Source organism: Pongo pygmaeus, chromosome 15 (genome assembly GCF_028885625.2).
Source record: "Pongo pygmaeus isolate AG05252 chromosome 15, NHGRI_mPonPyg2-v2.0_pri, whole genome shotgun sequence".
Classification (NCBI taxonomy): domain Eukaryota; kingdom Metazoa; phylum Chordata; class Mammalia; order Primates; family Hominidae; genus Pongo; species Pongo pygmaeus.
Window position 1 is genome coordinate 98806299 of NC_072388.2, and position 12140 is coordinate 98818438.

General features: G+C 60.9%; 1 protein-coding gene across 2 annotated transcripts in view; it reads left to right on the forward strand.

The window, feature by feature from the left end:
• LOC129012883 (cholesterol 24-hydroxylase) overlaps positions 1-3108 on the forward strand; it is a 42687-nt gene extending 39579 nt beyond the window's left edge. Inside the window, exons 13-15 of one of the 2 annotated variants that reach the window (XM_054449047.2) lie at positions 1201-1289; positions 2003-2069; positions 2367-3108. In XM_054449047.2, the coding sequence (XP_054305022.1) occupies positions 1201-1289; positions 2003-2069; positions 2367-2537 (327 nt within the window). In that variant the 3' untranslated portion in view covers positions 2538-3108. The remainder of the gene's footprint in view (positions 1-1200; positions 1290-2002; positions 2070-2366) is intronic. The other variant, XM_054449048.2, reaches the window with a different exon arrangement.
• Positions 3109-12140: the final 9032 nt, after the last annotated feature.

Here is a 12140-nt window from a genome sequence, read left to right on the forward strand (position 1 = left end):
CACAGCCGCATTCTGAGGTACTAAGGGTTAGGACTCCAACATATGAATTTGTGGGGGGCAAATTTCAGCCCATGACAGGATCCTTTTTATTTTTACCTATAAGGAAGGAGGAGCCCCAGCCCCTGCTCACAGCCCCTCTCCTCCCAGGGCTCTGCCCCGCCTCCTCCAGCGTCCATCCAAGCCTCATCTGTGGCCACTCTGTCACCTGTTTTGCCGAGCTTTCTTTTTAATACTCCTGTACCAATACCATTGTGCCTTAATGGCCATCTCCTTAGATCCCCTTACAGCCGGCAGGGGAAGCCCTGTGGCTCACTCTCAGCTTGGGGGTGCCACCCTATGGGCTTTGAGTGGGCAGACTGGGCTCCAACCCCAGCTGTGCTCCTGGCTGGCTGGGTCATCTCCATCAGGCCTTCGGCTTCCTCTTTGTTAGGTGGGGGGAGTGGTGAGCATCAGTAGGATGACGTATATCATGTGTCTGGCAACAATCCCCGGCACATCGCAGGTGCCCTAAACCCAGCCCCCACGCCTGATGCTCCCACACACTTGCTGGAGCTCAGCTCCAGGGCTCCCTGCACCCTCTGCTGCCCTGACCCCCAGCACAGAAAGCCAGGGGTGGAGCAGGCTCAGGAGGAGATTTTGTCCCAGTGTTTGGAGGCCAAGGACACGGAGTGAGCGTCAGCCCCACTCAGGAGGCACCACGTGTGCATGTGGAAGGCTGGTGGGGTCTGCAGCTCCTCCACTCCCTCCCCTGCTGAAGTAGGCCTTGAGTTGAAGAGAAACTGAATATAACAGTTCTCAGGATCTAGAGGAAGTTGGCCTCACAGAGTCAGATCTGAGTTTGAATCCCGATTTGGCCATTTATTTGCCTGATGACTTCAGGTGAGTCACTGAGCCTCTCTCTGGGTCTCAGTTTCCTGATCTGTAAAATGGGGATAATGACGGCTCCCCCACAGGGCTGAGCCCAGCACAGGATGACGCAGTACGCCCAACTGGCACAGTCGACTGTCCCCACTCTTCCTCTTAAGGGATTTTCTAGGGGGCCAGTGCAATTGACACCAACCTAGATGTGGGGTGAAGACATGGGGGGAGGAGAGTGGGACCCACTCTGCTCTGAGTAGCCCTGTTGTGTGGCCTCAGCGGCTTAAGAGGTGCCAGGGGAACAACCTGGGAACCAGAGACGAGTGGACCCTTTGCCCGCAGTTCAGCACCTATGTCATGGGGCGGATGGACACATACTTTGAGGACCCGCTGACTTTCAACCCCGATCGCTTCGGCCCCGGAGCACCCAAGTAAGTCCCTCCTCGAGCTGCCCATGAGTGGGGCTGGCGGGAGAAGGACAGACACAGCGGCCTCTGGTCTGAGCCAGAGGCACCCACTCAGCCCACATAGCCTTCCAGATCCCTGTGAGGTGGTTGTGGAGGAAATCATAGCTCAGAGAGGTTAAGTAACTTGCCTAAGTGGCAGAGCAGGGGTCTGGCCCCAGCTCAGTCTGGTTCTAAAGCCCATGCTCATAAGCAGCACCAAATACTGGGAAGCTGGGTGACTTCACCTCCCCAAGCCTTGAGGTTCCTGTCTGAGAAATGGGACCATCCGTGGCTGCATCTGGAAGTTGCTGTGGGGGTCAACGTGTTAAGGTACCAAAGCCATGGTGGGAAGAGCTGGACTCCACAGCCTGCCTCCGTGTTCAGATCCAGGCTCTGCCCAGAGCTGGATGTAAATGTATGACCTGGAGTGAGTTGTTTTGCCCCTCTGAGCCTCAGTTTCTCCATCTGTGAAATGGGAACAACAGCAGTTCCTTCCAGGAGGGCGAAAGGAGGAGAAAAAGAGAGAATGCAGATCCAGCCCTCGGCAGAGTCAGCGGTTCATGCTTTGCATGCAGAGTGCCCAGCCCCTGGCTCTAAGTCTGTGTTCATCCAGACCTGGGTTAACTACTGTCTTCTTGTGTTGTCCCTGTGGGGGTGCCCGGGGCTGCTGGCCTCGTGATTCCTCTCTTTCCCCGCAGGCCACGGTTCACCTACTTCCCCTTTTCCCTGGGCCACCGCTCCTGCATCGGGCAGCAGTTCGCTCAGGTAGGAGGGGCAGGGCTGTGGTTCTGCCCAGGAGTAGCTGCAGGGGTGGTGGCTCACCCTGAGCCAGGAAGCATCTCAGAACCCCTGCTCTGGGGCTGCTGGGCTGTGGGCTCGGGACCCAGCGGAGCCAGACCCAGAGGACTGGCTGTGTTTTGCACGGAGAGCGTGAAACAGGAGGCTCCCCAGGCTCTCACAGGCTCTCCAGGAGGAGAGCCGGCTGTGACATTTGCTGCTCATTCACTCACTCATTCTGTCTTTGCTTCTTCATTCCTTCCTCGTCTTGTCCGCTGGGCCCAGATGGAGGTGAAGGTGGTCATGGCAAAGCTGCTGCAGAGGCTGGAGTTCCGGCTGGTGCCCGGGCAGCGCTTCGGGCTGCAGGAGCAGGCCACGCTCAAGCCACTGGACCCCGTGCTGTGCACCCTGCGTCCCCGCGGCTGGCAGCCCGCACCCCCACCGCCCCCCTGCTGAGGGGGCCTCCAGGCAGGACGAGACTCCTCGGGCAAGGGCCGTGCCCGCCCACCTCTGCTGCCCACGGACACCCACCCTTCTCCCCTGCCCCGTCCCCTGGGCCACCCTTCACGCTGGCTTCCAGCGGGCCCTCTGCTGACCGCCTGCTTCACACCCCTCAGCGCTCCCTGTCGCCTGCGGACTCCATGGCCCTTCCTGGACTGGCCCTTGCCCAACTCCCAGCCACCACCATTGTCCCTACCACTGAGCCCTTGCACAGGCCACTTCCTCAGACGAGACACCCTAACTCTTGCTCACTCCCTAAAGCCCTCTTCAGGGGTCACCTCCTCCAAGAAGCCCTCCTTGCCACCCCCAGCCGGCAGGGGCCCCTCCTCTGTGCTCCCTCGGTCACCTGTGCTACCTCTAACACCACACTGACCACACTGTATCGTGAGTGTCCGTTGACGTGACCAATTGCCCTGCCAGGCTGTCAGCGCCTCAAGGGTAGGGTCTGCGTGTGATTTGTCTCTGAGCCCCCTGTGCCCACTCAGGGCCCGGCACAGAGTCGATGCTCAATAAATGTGTGTTGACTGCATGAATGACCTGGAACCAGGCCATGTGCTCTCGCCTTGGCTTGCTCGTCTGTGAAAAGGGGAAGATGCGGAGGCTGGCACAGCTTTGGAAGCTGCCAACCCACAGATGTCCCGGAGATGCCCTGACAACGCTGCCTTGGGAGAGACTGCCCCAGGTTACCAGCCTGTTCCCTGTGCTGTATTCACGGCCATGCCCCTGGGTGTTGTGTGAGGTTGGGCCTGGGTGGGTGACTGGCTCTGAGAGCTGGATTTGAGAGGTCAGGGAGGCCCCTGGGCCTTTCTTGGGAGCAGCTTGGTGGAGCTGAGCCCCGTGCCTGTGGGTACCTGCTGCCCTCCTGACCTGGCAGGGGGCAAGGCGGGTGAGACTGCATCCCTCGTGGTGGTGATGGGAGAAGCCGTCCCTTCCTCCCCAGGGCCATGTCCTCTGAGCTCATCCAAGGAAGAGGTCCTGCCCTGAGTTTTTCCTTCAGCCATTGGGAGCTTGTCTTTGTGCAGAGAGAAAAAGCGCCCTGGTAGCCCGGTGCGGTGGCTCACGCCTGTAATCCCAGCACTTTGGGAGGCCAAGGTGGGAGGATCACCCGAGGTCAGGAGTTCAAGACCAGCCTGGCCAACATGGTGAAACCCTGTCCCTACTTAAAAATACAAAAATTAGCCGGGCATGATGGTTGGGTGCCTGTAATTCCAATTACTTGGAGTCTGAAGCAGGAGAATCGCTTGAACCCGGGAGGCAGAGGTTGCAGTGAGCCCAGATCGCACCACTGCACTCCAGCCTGGGCGACAGTGAGACTCCATTTAAAAAAAAAAAGAAAAGAAAAAGCTGCCCTCTCCCCTGCCTGGGCCATGTGCCCCCTGGGAAGTCCCCCTCCCCAAACAGGGAAGGCACAGATGTGTGCCGGCCCGTGATGTGCATTGTTGGTCTCCTTCGGTCCTTGCCGCAGTCTTGAATGAAAGCTCCAAGGGATGGTCCCATCAAGCAGATGAGGAAACTGAGACTCGGGGGTGGAAGTGACATGCTCAGTACAGGTGGGGCCTGGGGTGGCTCTGAGAATGGAGGAGACAAGTGTCTGGGTTCCCAGCCTGCCCCTCTCCCCAGCCCAGGTGGGCCCTGAGAATGCACACCCCGGCCTCTGGGCAGAGGGTCGGGCCCCCTGGACGCCTTGAGAACTGCAGCGTTCTTGCAGAGCAAGGGTCTTCCTGCTCCCCTAGCACCTCGCCTGACCACGTGGGTACCTGGCCAGCCCCTCATCAAGCTGCACCCTCCACCCCCTCCATTTCCAGCTCCCTGTCTGAGGGGCCCCCAAACTCACCACTCACTTTGAGAATGGTATGCCTGAGCTCAGCCTCCAGCCACCTGGTCAAACTCATCCCTGGCCAGAAGCAGCCCCTTCCCACAGCCACCCCAAATGCCGCTGTCTCCCAGCGACCTGTTCCCAAGCTCCCAGCCGGGCACTGTTCCCCAACCTGCACTGCTGTGCACCCCCCGCCCCCTTCTGCAGCCCTTCTCTGAGTCTCTGAGGTTCACCAGTACCCACACACCTGCCCACGCTTCCCACAGTCCATGCCCTCTGCCTCCTGCTGTGGCTGGGCCTAGTCCCCACAGTACAGCACCTCCTTCACAGTCCATCTAAAAGGGCCACAGGCCACCAGGCCTCAGTACTGCAGCGACGCAACCCAGCATTGTCTGGAGGGGCCTGGAGGGATCGGCTCCCTCCAGAGACTTCAAGTTCCCAGCTTAACCATCCCCTGATTTGGCAAATATCTGTCTGTTGCTGAGCCTGAGACTTCACATCACGATTTCTTCAAATCCTGCCAGGAAACAGGAGCCAACTATGCCCCATTTCACAGATGGGGAAGTCAAGGCCAGAGCCACAGCTGGGCCACAGTGGAGTCAGCACTTGAACCCATGGCCCTTTGCATCCAGTGGCCTGCCACAGGCTCAGCATGCCCTATCCCTGCAGGCCTGGGCTTGTCTTCTGCACGCCCCAGGAATCCCAGATGGCTGGGAAGTGCAGAGCCAGAACCCCCCAGCCCCACTGTCACTGCCAGTGGGGCCATCCTGCCCTTCCTTTCTGAGCCACTTCCTCTTCATAGACTGGGTTTTCTGTGAGGGGCAGGTGGCTGTCAGTCCATGCTGCATGGGGGAGCCACCTGGGCCAGGTGAATCAGCCTCTGGGGTGGGGCCCAGAAACTTTTCTTTTTCTTTTTTTTTTTGAGATGTAGTTTTACTCTTGTTGCCCAGGCTGGAGTGCAGTGGCACAATCTCTGCTCACTGCAACCTCCGCCTCCTGGGTTCCTCAGCCTCCGGAGTAGCTGGGATTACAGGCATGTGCCACGACGCCCGGCTAATTTTTTATTTAATATATATTTTTAGTAGAGATGGGGTTTTACCATGTTGGCCAGGCTGGTCTCGAACTCCTGACATCAGATGATCCACCCGCCTAGGCCGCCCAAAGTGTTGGGATTACAGGTGTGAGCCACCGCGCCCGGCCCAACTGTTTTCTTTTTAAGTCTCCTAGGAGATCCCAGTGTGCATGGGCCGGTGCCGCCAGTCCAGGTGAAGCTGACCCCCTGGACCCAGGCAAGATGGATAGGATTAAACCCAAGGCTATGCAGCTAGGCTACCTGGGCTCAAATCCTGCCCCCACCTGCCTGGGCCTCAGTTTCCCCATCTGTAAGGGAGGACAAATAATAGGACCCTCTTCCTAGGGTTGGTGGGGAATTAGTGTCCACACGTGGGTCGCGCTCTGGCACTGTGAGTCTGGTCATTGTCGCCTGCAGGGAAGGGAGGGCTTTTCTGCAGGCAAGGCGGCGCAGTCCCCGGAAGAGCCGCACGGTGGCGCGCTGGCGCAGAGCTCGGGCTCGCCCTCCCGCCCAGGCCGAGCGGGCGGCGCCGGCCCCAGGCGCGGAGGGTCCCGAGGCACGGAGTGGATGGGCCGAGGGGACGCCCGCCCCGCTCCCGGAAGCAGGGTCAGGCGGGGGGCCGGGGGTCGGCAGTGGCAAGCTCTGGCCACGGCGTGGGGGTGGGATAGCCACCCCCATTTCACAGTTGGGGCTCCCGAGGCGCGGTGAGGTCTGGCAGCTGCTGGGGGCGCAGGCACGGCCCCCCGGGCGGGTGCAGCGGTCGCTCGGCGGGTGGGTCCGCAGGCCTCGCCGGGAGCCGGGCCTGGGTCTGGGGCGCTGGCAGGCCGACCGGGGGGCGCGCCGAGCGGGAGCGCGCAGCTCTGGCGGGAAGTGCGCGGGGTCGGGGGGCTCGGGCGGGGTGCAGGCTGCTGCCGCCGCCGGGGAGGCCGGGGGATGCCCTCACTAGGCGGCTCCAGAGGCTGCGGGCCCCGCCCTGCCCTGCCACTCCCTCTCTTGTGACCTCGGCCAGTGGCGGCCTTTTCTGAGCCTGTCCCCTTCTCTGTAAACCTGGACGTGCTTGATCTACGCTCGCGTCCCCGCAGGAGGCTTCCAGCCTGCACATTCCTGGGGGCCCGCCTGCCCCAGGCACCAGCTTCCCCAGGGCTGAGCTGCTGAACTCTGAAAACCTTTGGATACCTCCCTGCCCTCTGCCCTAGCGACCTGCGGCTGGAGACCCTGAGCTGGCCCAGCCCTCTGGGGTGCCTAGGAGCCTAGGCTGGGTTGGGGGTGGCTCTAGGAACCTTGGGCTGCCGGGTGTGGGGTGAGAGCCTTGGCCCAGCTATGGCCAGGTGGGAGGTTTTCTTCCTCTGTGCTCTGGGTGCTGGGGCTGGAGGCGGTGGCTCTGCTGGGCTTCAGTGACAGCCAATGTGGGTAGACAGAGGACCATGCCCTGTGTCCCAGCAATTAGCTTCTCATCTGGGAAGGTTCTGGATGGGACTTAGCAGAAGCCTGAGCCGGCCCCTCCTGGCAGTCCTGGCCGAGCGGGCACTGAGCGCTTTATGCTGGTCCAGAGTCAGTTGGAGTGACTAAATTCACATCTGCCCAGACCTCACCCCGGGCTCCAGCCTCACCCCGGGCTCCGGACCTCACCCCGGGCTCCAGCCTCACCCCGAGCTCCGGACCTCACCCCGGGCTCCAGCCTCAGGCATCTCTGGATGTCCAGAAATAACCCCCCACCCCCCACCCGCACTGTCCCCGGCAGTCACTGGGGGTATTTCTGGCAGACGGAAGGGGACTCACAGTAGGAGGGAGGGTCATTTCTCTGAATCCAGGGCCGGCGTGGGGAGGGATAGGGTCAAGGCCCTGCCTTGGCCTGGAGCTTTAAAAACACTCATTTCTTCTGGAACGCAGCCTCTCCCCAGTAAATCCTTCTCACCAGAGAAAACCATAGTCACCCACCTGGTGCTCACTTCCTGGGCAGCCCCTGCAGGGACCAGATCCTGGGTGGCCAGGCAGAGGGGTCCACCCCACCCTGCGGGAGGCAGCCTGCTAATTCTGGGTGCCAAGGGCAAGGCTGCAGGTCCCTGTGCAGGACACCTGCCAGCTGCATCCCATTTGGAGCCTGCCCTGGATGGGGCTCCGTGGGCCCAGGGCGAGGCCAGGCAGGGACTGGCATGAGCAGCAGCCGGCACAGGAGCGCCCTGGGCCCAGGGCAAGAGCCCATCAGCCAGTGGCAGACACTGGGTGAGGAGCCCCAATGATTCGAGTCACGCTGTGCTGGCCATGAGCCTCACCTGTTGGGCGCGCTGTGTGGCCAACCCTGAGCCAGCTTTACTGTACCTCCAGGCCCCTGTGCTACAGACGAGGCTCCAAGAGGTGGCAGCCTGCCCCATCTCAGGGCCGGAGGGCAGAGGGTGCGGTGGGCTGTCCCTGGGGCACTTGCCCCTGCTGTTGAGCCCAGGAGCCTGAACCTGGGAGGCCTCCCCATCACCTCCCTGCCCCCTCCCAAATGACAGTGGCTCCTTGGCCACCACCCCAGAGGTGAGGGGATAGTCCAAGGAAGCCAGCAGCTGTCCACGCTCTCAGCCCAGGGACACCCGGTGCAGCTGCATGGGCCTCTCGGGCTTCTTTCCTAGCTGGGAGCCTGGACGCTGGGAGGGTTGCCCAAGGCCACCCAGGCAGCGGTCATTCAGGGGTGCCTGGGCTGGACAAGGGGCCCTGGGTGTTTGGAACCAGCTCGCAGAGCTTTGCTGGAGCAGGTGCACATGTGTGCGTGCATGTGAGCCCCACGTTCACGTGTATGTCTCTGCGTGTCTCTCCGTACCTCTTCATGTTCCTGTTCCCTAGTCTCCGGGTATCTGTCTGGCCCCCCATGTGTGAGGCTGTGTGGATGAGTATCCACATCCGTGTCTGTCTCATGCTCTGTGTGGAGCTGGTGTGTCAGGCCTGACCTGGACTATAAGGAGGTGTCTCTTTGAACCCAAGGCAGTAGACAAACATCAGACGCGTCGTCATGGGCTGGGCCCCTGCCGTGTGGCATGCGTTCTGTCCTCACCCCACGTCCAGCGAGATGGGCTAACCTGCCCAAGGCCACACAGCCAGGAGCTTCGGGCCATCCAATGTGGACATTCATCGTCCTTCAAGTCGTGGCCACCAAGGCCCCACGTGAGGTTCCCTGCTCCCCACCTGTCCTGACTCTGTGTATAGAGGGAACCCAAGTCTGAGGGGTCTCCAGCAGGGAGAGGCTGCACTCCTGAGGCCCAGCCAGGGCCGGGTGAGTGCAGGGCAGCAGGTATCAGCGGTGGGGGAGGCACGGGTGGGAAGCGAGGCCCCTTCCCTGACCCCCGCCACGCTTGGCTGCCCCTCCACCTTTGATCACTGACCCTCCTCTGTCCCTCCAGGGACACTTTCCCGCCAGTGCTGGTGCTGGCTGGCCAAACAGTTTGGGAACCCAGGGGCCGGCGTTCCTCCAGGCGGTGGCAGGCGGGGAGGGGCCTTGGCACACCGTGGGCGAGCAGTCACTGCAGAGCCTCCCCTGGGAAGCGGCATGATGCTGTGGTGTCTCAGGGAACCCAGGAAGGGCACTGGCTCTGGGCTGGGCCCCACAGGCATCAGTATATGTGTGCCCCTACCTTTGCCCCGTGCCCTTCCAATGACCCCAACTCCTGCCCGACCAGATTTCACACCACTGTCCAGTCATCTCGAACCATTCCTGGGTGCCCGAGCTCTTTCCCACCGCCAGGCCCATCTTATCCTATCCATCCCCACCCCGATTCCTCACTTTCCAGGTCTCTGCATGGATGACTCTCAGAGGTCCTCCCTGACCACCTGCCCTTCCTTCCTGATGTCGGTTCCTTCACCAGCGCCCCTCCACCCACAAGCCTGTGGGCCCTGAGAGGCTGCCCCCAGGGCTTGTTCAGGCCCCGGCAGCGTCTGCCCCATCATGGTGACCATGGAGTAGCTACTAAGACCAGCTAAATCACACGTAGGTGAGCCCTCGGGGGCCAGCAGGCACACAAACGGTTGCAGCTTCAGGGTGAGCTGCAGGAGGCACATCATGCACACACACACACCCGACACGCAGACACACTCCTGCACGTGGACATCACAAGCTCCAGTGGGCACACACACCCACACATTCTCACATGCACACGCACCCCCCCACACACGTGCCCACTGCCATGCACCCGTGCACACACGCTTGCATCTCACGCATTCACTTACACGCACATTCTTGCATGCACACACTCCCACACGTGTCCACTGCCATGCACCCGTGCACACACGCTTGCATCTCACGCATTCACTTACACGCACATTCTTGCATGCACACACTCCCACACGTGTCCACTGCCATGCACCCGTGCACACACATGTGCATCATCACACACGTTCACTTACACATTCTTGCATGCACACGCTCTACCACATGTGTCCACTGCACCTGTGCACGTGTCCCAGTGAACACACAGGCATCACCACACACATCCACTTACACACATTCTTGCACGTGTGCAGTGGCCTCGGGAGCAGGGGGCTCTAGCTGTTTATCCCGAACACACGTTCCCATGATAAAGAAAACAGGAAAGGACTTGGAGCCAGACACAGGAAGGGGAAGTGGCCTGCCGCAGGGAACCAGCTCCAGCCAGTGGACACTGGGCAGTCTGCTTGGGTGAGACACAGGGGCAGCCAGACAGACGGCTGCAGGGTGGGGAGGTGAAATGCCCCTCCGTGGCATCTTGCCCTGATTTAATCTTCACCACAGGCCCAATGGGCATCACCCCTTCTAGGCAAGAAACCAAGGCTGGGCCCAGGCTTGTCCCCATCACCCAGGAGGGCTGCTGGATCTGGGATTTGACCTGGGTTCACCTGACACCAGGCTCCTCCCAGCCCTGGTCCCGCAGCCCACTTGGGTGAAGGTGAGGCCTGTGTCAGGGAGGCGGGTGGTGTGGCGGGGCTCTTTTCTGCACCCCACTGTTTGTCCAGCACTAGGATGCATCCCACACCTGTAGAACCCCAGGTTGGACTCTGGCAGTCTCCTGGGGGTTCGTGGGGGGTCAGCACTGGCCCCCTCTGTCCCACGGCGTGCCCCTCCATCAGCCCAGCCCAGCCCATCCCAGGGAGCCCAGAGCAAGGGTGACAGGAGTTGAGACCCAAGATGTGGCCACAGGCCCTGCCTGACATTGACCCATGGGCCTGGGTGTGCCGGACAGCAGGTACCGAGAGGGGCCACGATGTGTGAAGCCCATACGGCGGGGTGGGACCTAGGAGACAGGTCAGCCCCCAGTCCATGCCTCCCACTCCCTCCAGTGCCTGACACCAGCTGTCGCGCCAAGGCAAAGCAGAGGTGCCCAGCGAGGGACTCACGCCAGTCCTTCCCTGGCCACACCCCCTCCCCGGTGATACAGATGCCACCTGTGCATACCCGAAGTCTGCCAAGTGCCGCAGAGCTATCTTATTTCAGCCCACAGCCGGGCAGGTGGGGCTCCTCCCACTTTGCAGGGGAAGACACTGGGCTTCTCTCTTTGCTGACCTGCACCCGATTTTCTCCCTGCCGCCCCCTCACCCCAGCCAAAGGCACAGAGCGCCGTGGTTCCACCTCCGCCCCGCCCCCAGAGTTGTCCTGGAAGCACACCTAGGGGTTGCAGAGGGACGAGGGGAATTTTCGGGGTGGAGGAGACAGTTCCAGGGCAGGTCTGGCTTTGTCTTTCTCTTTTTTCTCTTAAAATCAAAATTGCAATTAGGAGGAAAGAAAACTTCACTTAGGAGGGACCCAGGATGGCCACCAGTCCTGGTTTGTCTGAAGCTGGCGGGGGGTCAGTTTCCAGGATCCATGGAGGACATTCAGGGCTAAAACCGGGGAAGTCCCAGGGAAATGGGACAAGTTGGTCACCTGGGAGGGACCCCACAGCCATTTAACCCTACATGATGCCTGAGCTCCCTCCGCTGTGTCCCCACCCAGCAGCTGCCCAGCTCTGCTTGAATACCATCAGTGATGGTGAGTTCATTATCTGACAGGGCAGCAAGAGCCAACCAAGAGGTGGGCACAGCCAGGACTAGGCACTGACCACAGCGAGGTCAGAGTTGGCAGAGTGGAGCGTGGGGCAACGGAAAATGGAGCAGGGCCCCTGAGCTGCCTTTCGGGGCAGCCATGGCTTCCCACGGAAAGAGGAGGACCGAGAATTCCTAGGCCAAGGGAACAGCACAGGCAAATGCCTATACCATAGAGATTGAGTTCTTTCTCTCCGATGGCCAGTGCAGGGGTGAAGAGTGGAGGCTGTGACTTCACAGCCTTTGGAAACATGGAGGCCTCGTCCTCCTGCCTTCACTCCCCAGGTCCCTGAGCCAGGAAAGACCTCAGTGCAGATGGAAAAGCTGCCAGGATGCCTCAGCACGCTGCTCCACCGGCCTCTAATTTTCCTGAGGCTCATTTATCCTCCGCACCAGCATCTGCCCCCTCCTCCAGGAAGCCTCCTCTGACTTCCCCAGCCCTGAGGCCTCCCCTGCCATAAGCATCATCCTTCTTCTCAGGCTTGCTGCCATCTCCAGCCCTGCCAGAGACCCCTGCCACTCTTCAGCCAGGCTTTCGCTCCTCCACACCTGCTGGCTTCTCTTCCTAGAACACCCTCTCTTCCCTTCGAAAAACTTTCTGGGCTGGGTGCGGTGGCTCATGCCTGTAATCCCAGCACTT